At 48.1% G+C, this 5,418-nt stretch overlaps 1 protein-coding gene and 1 long non-coding RNA gene across 15 annotated transcripts in view; one reads left to right on the forward strand and one right to left on the reverse strand.

The window, feature by feature from the left end:
- The window catches only part of IKZF4 (IKAROS family zinc finger 4), a 30,333-nt gene that overhangs the window by 8,748 nt on the left and 16,167 nt on the right, over positions 1-5,418 (forward strand). For 2 of the 9 annotated variants that reach the window (XM_019669050.1, XM_019669049.1), the window contains exon 2: positions 461-508. The exons of 1 other annotated variant lie outside the window; for it this stretch is intronic. In XM_019669050.1, coding sequence (XP_019524595.1) covers positions 469-508 — 40 coding nt within the window. In that variant the 5' untranslated portion in view covers positions 461-468. Of the gene's footprint in view, positions 1-162; positions 262-457; positions 509-1,861; positions 2,110-5,418 lie in introns of those variants that run through there. 6 more of the 9 variants (XM_019669054.1, XM_019669048.1, XM_019669051.1 and 3 more) reach the window with 5 other exon arrangements.
- Positions 1-5,418, reverse strand: part of LOC109396877 (uncharacterized) — a 23,340-nt gene that overhangs the window by 6,159 nt on the left and 11,763 nt on the right. The window lies entirely within an intron of this gene.

The raw sequence follows: 5,418 nt of genomic DNA on the forward strand, positions 1-5,418 counted from the left end.
AAATATCTTTTTGTTTTCCGATGGTCTTAGGCGACCCCTGTGAAAGGGTCGTTCGACCCCCAAAGGGGTCGCGACCCACAGGTTGAGAGCTGCTGCTCTATGGGATTGTTTCTTTGCCTCCGAAGGGCTGAACTGAGCTGTAACCTGCTTCCTTTCCTATAGCATCAGCTCCACCTGCAAGGAGAGGGTCTACTCATAAAACAACACAACCACGACCACTCTGGAATAAGTGTTTCCACCCCAGAGGCTGGGCAAGCTGAAGTGAGTTGGAGGAGACCCTGGGGTTTGTAAGTCAGGGTTCATTGTCTTCCACACCAGGACAAGGTGTGAGGTTTTTCTTTTTTAGGATAGGGTCAGAGCACACTTAAGTGATCCCTTAGGTTTCTTGCTAACTCCAGAATGTTAGACTCCTTCCTTCCCCAATCTGGCTTCTAATAGCAGGTATTTTCTCTTTCAGCAGAATCTAAGATGGACATAGAAGACTGCAATGGCCGCTCCTATATGTCTGGTATGCCCTCTTGTGCATTCTGTTTGTAAGGGGCTGGGAGCATTCTCCTGTGGAGCAGGGCCTTCGGCCTAGCACAGGACCTCTGAGTGCCCTAGTCACAGAGCTGACACTCATGCTTGGTAGTGCTTGACAGTGTGCATTTATTTTGGTCACTTTACATTCCCTAGCGATTCTCTTCCCAGACTTTTTGGGGGATAGGGGAAGGAGAAGGGAATAGGGGAGGAATAGGAGTAAAGACTATTAGAGAAGAATGATTGGAAGCAAAGAGTTCCTTCTGTGCCCTGAGGTCACCAGCCAAACGTGACATTCTTTCCCAGCCAGGTTGAGAGTGGAGCAGGGTTTCAGACCTCAAAGGCCTGTCATGGCCAGGGGGGATATGTAAATGAGTGACCTGGGTTATGATAAGGAGCAGAAGAGAAGGGTGGGGACTGTCATGTACTAGAGAACACATGTCCTACCTCAAGGAGCAGCGGCTCTTTAGTGTTTGCCAGCCATTGCCATGTGGGAAGGTGGCCAAACTTCCAAATTTTAAAGATTAAAGAGAAATCAGAAACTCAGATTTCATATGAAATGTTTCCATTTAAAAATAACGACTCAATATTTATTTATTTTTTTTTTTTTTAGCTGAGCCATCCTGCCGCCTGTTGGCAGCTCAGCAGCAGCTCAGCTCAGGCCAGGCATCGAACCACTGTTGCTCAGAGCTTGCACTCTTGAGTGAGCTCTTAACCAACTGAGTCACTCGGCCGGCCCTGACTCAATATTTTTAAAAATGTTGATGGAGCAAGCCAAGCTTATATCTATGGGCTGAATTCAGCCAGTGGGTCAACAACTTATAGCCTTTGAAGTAGAGATATAGAGCCTAGTTCTCATTTCCCCCAATCCTTCCTATGAGGCATAACATGTAGCTTTTCACACCTGCCAGATACTCTTACTGGGGCAGAAGAGATCATGGCTTATAGTATGACCAGCTTTTATGAAAGTCGTCAGGATCCTCTCAGAGTTTAACAAGGTGAAAAGAAATGGGGAGGGTATAGGAAAGGGCCTAAGACAGAGTATCTCTAAGATGAAAGGAATCATTTTTTGGACCATTAGAATGTCAGGGCAGTAAACGATTATAAGAGGTGTAAGGGAAGCCAGAACTGGGTTTTGACATGACTATCCCCATCCGAAATCCAAGCACCATTGTAGAGATGACTTATAGCTTATTTTTTTTACCCTAAAGTGGGACCAATGGAAGAGTTACGGGCATGTGCTAGCACAGATAGCAGGATGGGTCAGGCATCCATTTACGAGTCACTGACAACACTTAGGTAATGTAAGGGAAGACATTGACTAACCCCTTTTTCATTTAAGGAGGGAAGGAGTTGGAATGGGTAAAAGCATTCAGTAGCTGCCACATGCTGGACAGTGACAGGGATCAAGTGGACTGACTTAATTGAAAGAGACTTTATTGGTACAAATGTCATAGCCCTTCTGAGGAACGAGCCAAACCTCCTACCTCCTGCCCAGTTAAGAAAACCACTATTGAGCAACAACCACTCAGAGCCCTGCTTTATTGCTGGGGACCACTCAGATGGATGAAAACCAGTTCCCGCCCTAAGGTAGGCAAATGAAAAACCAGGAAGGTGGCTGGGGAAATATCCCACAGATCGCTTTTCAGTCCTGTCTCTGGAGAATGTTGGATATTAGAGGACAATTTCTGAGGGTGTTTGCTTCACAGTGCTATGAAACCAAGCTTTCCCTGCTTGCAGCAGGCTGGCATTTCCTAGGTAAGAAGAGGCCTCTCTCTGCACAGAATGGCTTTTGAATGAAAGTGTAGGCCCCAAACCCCTCATCTTTGTTTTGAGAATTCTAGATGTTAGCAGCTGACTTAGAAAGAGAAAATCAAGGTAGGGCTAACATTAGCCCTGAAAAGTAGCCACTGCAAGAATGAGCATGGCTGAAACAGTCCACTTGAGGGGCACCTGAGAACCCATCACGGAGCCATGTCTCCGGGGCTGATATGGAAGCAATGGGAAAGGCTGCAGTGCACACCAGTGGCTCCTTCAAGGTTATCACAGTTCTTCTGCCTGGCCATTTGAAGTGGGTCTCTCTCATGTTCTTTAAAGAGATTTTCCCCCCTCACAGAACCTGATTCAGAAAGTCCATCTTTTCTCCCCCTATCTCTTTCTAAAGGTGCAGATCATTCCCTCCTGGAGGACAGAGGGAAGAGAAGGGAAGAGCCCATTAATTTACCACAGATTCTCTCCCCTCCCCCATTCCCTATCTTTCAAGGGAAACTGAGTAGCTCAAACCCAGTTCATGCAATTAATTCACTAACCGGTGCTTGTCCCAAGTTTTCTGGGACTGTGAAATGTTTAAGGGAACCTTAATAGAAAGGGATCCAGGGGTAGGCAGCCCAAAGTTTCACAGCCCCTCCCACCCCAAATTCTTGGAATCAGAAAATCTAGTCTCCAAAGTAGGTCAGCACGTCAGTGAGCAGCTCCTCTGGAAGGGAAGGGAGCAGAGGCCTTGTCTTGATAGAGGGCGGATTCATCCAGGGCTGTCGGCTGCCTGCCGGCCCCAGGGGCACGGGAGGGGAGGTGGGGAGACTATACCAGTATTTTGCCTGGGATCTGAAAGGGCTCAGGGCCACAGAACCATACCAGCCTGAGACCAGACTGTACTGGGCTCTCTCACTGCTGAGGAGGGGGGCTGTCAGTCCCCAGATCTACAGAGCTACCTCCCTCCTGAAGGAGGAGGGAAAGGAGGGAATACAAGTGCCTGAGTTTGGTGGGGGAGGGGCTTTCTGCCCATCTCAGAGCCTTGAAGCTGCCCTGTGTCCTGGGCCCCATGACCTCTGGGGCCTTGGCTTCCCCAGCTGGCGGAGGATTGGGCCTTCCCTGGGGGCCCCCCTTTCTCCCTCCCACCCGAGGGCCCATCCATCTCTCTCTCTTGCACACACTCTTGCCTCTCAGGCATTTGTTGTGCAGTTCCTCTTTGTCTGCTGGGCACGAGGGCAACGGCATCTGCCTCCCCCTCCCTGTGCACACACCCCCTACCTGCCCCCCCTTCACTGGCTTGGGAAAGGGATGCCGTAGCCTAGCATTCCCCCCCACCAGACACATACATTCTCTCTAGCCCCCTCCCCAAGCACATNCACACACACACACACACACACACACAATTACATTGGCATATTTCTCTAGGTAGAGCCTGTTCAACTTGTTCTTCCTTTTTAAGTAACAGAACCCACTCCCAGTGGGATTATACCAAAGGAAAAGATGCCTTAATTGATGTTAGAACCAGGAAAAGCAAGAGATACATGAAAGCCTTGAGTACCCTGGCTTTTGAAAGGAAGCAAGATGGTTTCATAGAAAGAGCACACCTCAGAAAGGCAGGAGATTTGTGTTCTTTTTCTTGTTCTACTCTTACCATGAGCCCTGAGACAAGTCAACTGTGCTGAGCCTCAGTTTCTCCAAGCAGAAAATGAAAATTCTACTCACTCTTCTCCTTCATGGTGGGTGTGTGTGTGTGTGTGTGTGAAGTCATGTGTGGCATCGTGAGATTTGCAGTAGTTTTGAAAAATCCCAAAAGGCAATTATGGAGCTAATGATTTGGAAATGAAAGGGGCTCTATGAGTACCAGGCTGCCTTCCCTCATCTTTGCATCTCTGGGCACCACAATTTCTCTGGCTAGTTCGAGAGGGTATGCATTCACTAACCCCTGTGGACTTGGGCTCTTCTAATCATTGCCCCTAAGGGAACCTTCAAGGAACCACTTATTACTGTGGCTTGGTCTAACTGTCTGGTCCCCAACCTCAATCCATCCCAGGGAGGATGTCAAGAAAAGAAAAGTTGAAAATACAGTTAGAGAAATTTTTCTTCCATACCTAGTCTTCCTGGATGAGACTAACAATCTCTCTGACGAAATCTAAGGGAGATTTGTGAACTGGAAGAAAGCCCACATTTCAGGCTTTCTCATGAGGCTTTTTAGGGTATGATATCTCATCCTAGACAAGAAGGACCGGAGTGACAGGACAGACAGGGTAATAATACTTTCCCACTGTGTACCTTCCAGGAACCCCTACTCCTGCCTCTATCAATATAATGTTACAAGCAACCCAAGTTTTCATCCATCTGCCTTAGTGAGATCCTTCAAAGAGACCAAGAATCCTGGTGACAACTCAGGCTGTTCCCTTGCACCACTCTTGCTCCTCCAGATCTGCCCCTGGGGTATTTATTTTTCATTAGATGAACAGAAAGCAATTTTGGATGTATGTAAATTTCCACCAAATAGATTTTTTTTCTCCTCCCACAGGCTCTTAAGGAGATAATTCATTGCAACAAATTATCACTTTTAATTGTTCTCAGTTCTGGATTGTTTAATACTGTACTGCCAATTACTACCTGCCTTACCTCAAATAGACTAACCTGCATTTTAAATTCAGGCTCCCCCCCACATACACCATTTTAAAACAATAAACATAGCAAAGTAATTGACAAGAAGGAAGGGCAAGGGCTGGCCGAGTGGCTCAGTTGGTTAAGAGTTGGCTTAAGGGTGCAAGCTCTGAGCAACAGGGCCGCCAGTTTGATTCCCACATGGGCCAGTGATGCTGCGCCCGAGCTGAGCTGTCGCTGAGCTGCCAACAGGTGGCAGGATGACTCAGCTGGCGTAACAAGACTGCCTGTATGATGGTGGGCTACGCCCACCCGCAACTAAAACTGAACTCAGCACCTTGAGCTGAGCTGCCGCCTGGATGGCTCAGGGGATAGAGCGTGCACTCTTAACAACAAGGCTGCTGGTTCGACTCCGGCACGGGATGTGGCTACGCCCACCCACAGCTAAGACTGAACACAGCTCCTTGAGCTTAGAGGCCAGGAGCTGCCAACAGGCAGCCAAATGGCCACTGGTGCCCTCCACAACGAAGA

The sequence above is a fragment of the Hipposideros armiger genome, unplaced genomic scaffold (assembly GCF_001890085.2).
Source record: "Hipposideros armiger isolate ML-2016 unplaced genomic scaffold, ASM189008v1 scaffold_548, whole genome shotgun sequence".
Lineage (NCBI taxonomy): Eukaryota > Metazoa > Chordata > Mammalia > Chiroptera > Hipposideridae > Hipposideros > Hipposideros armiger.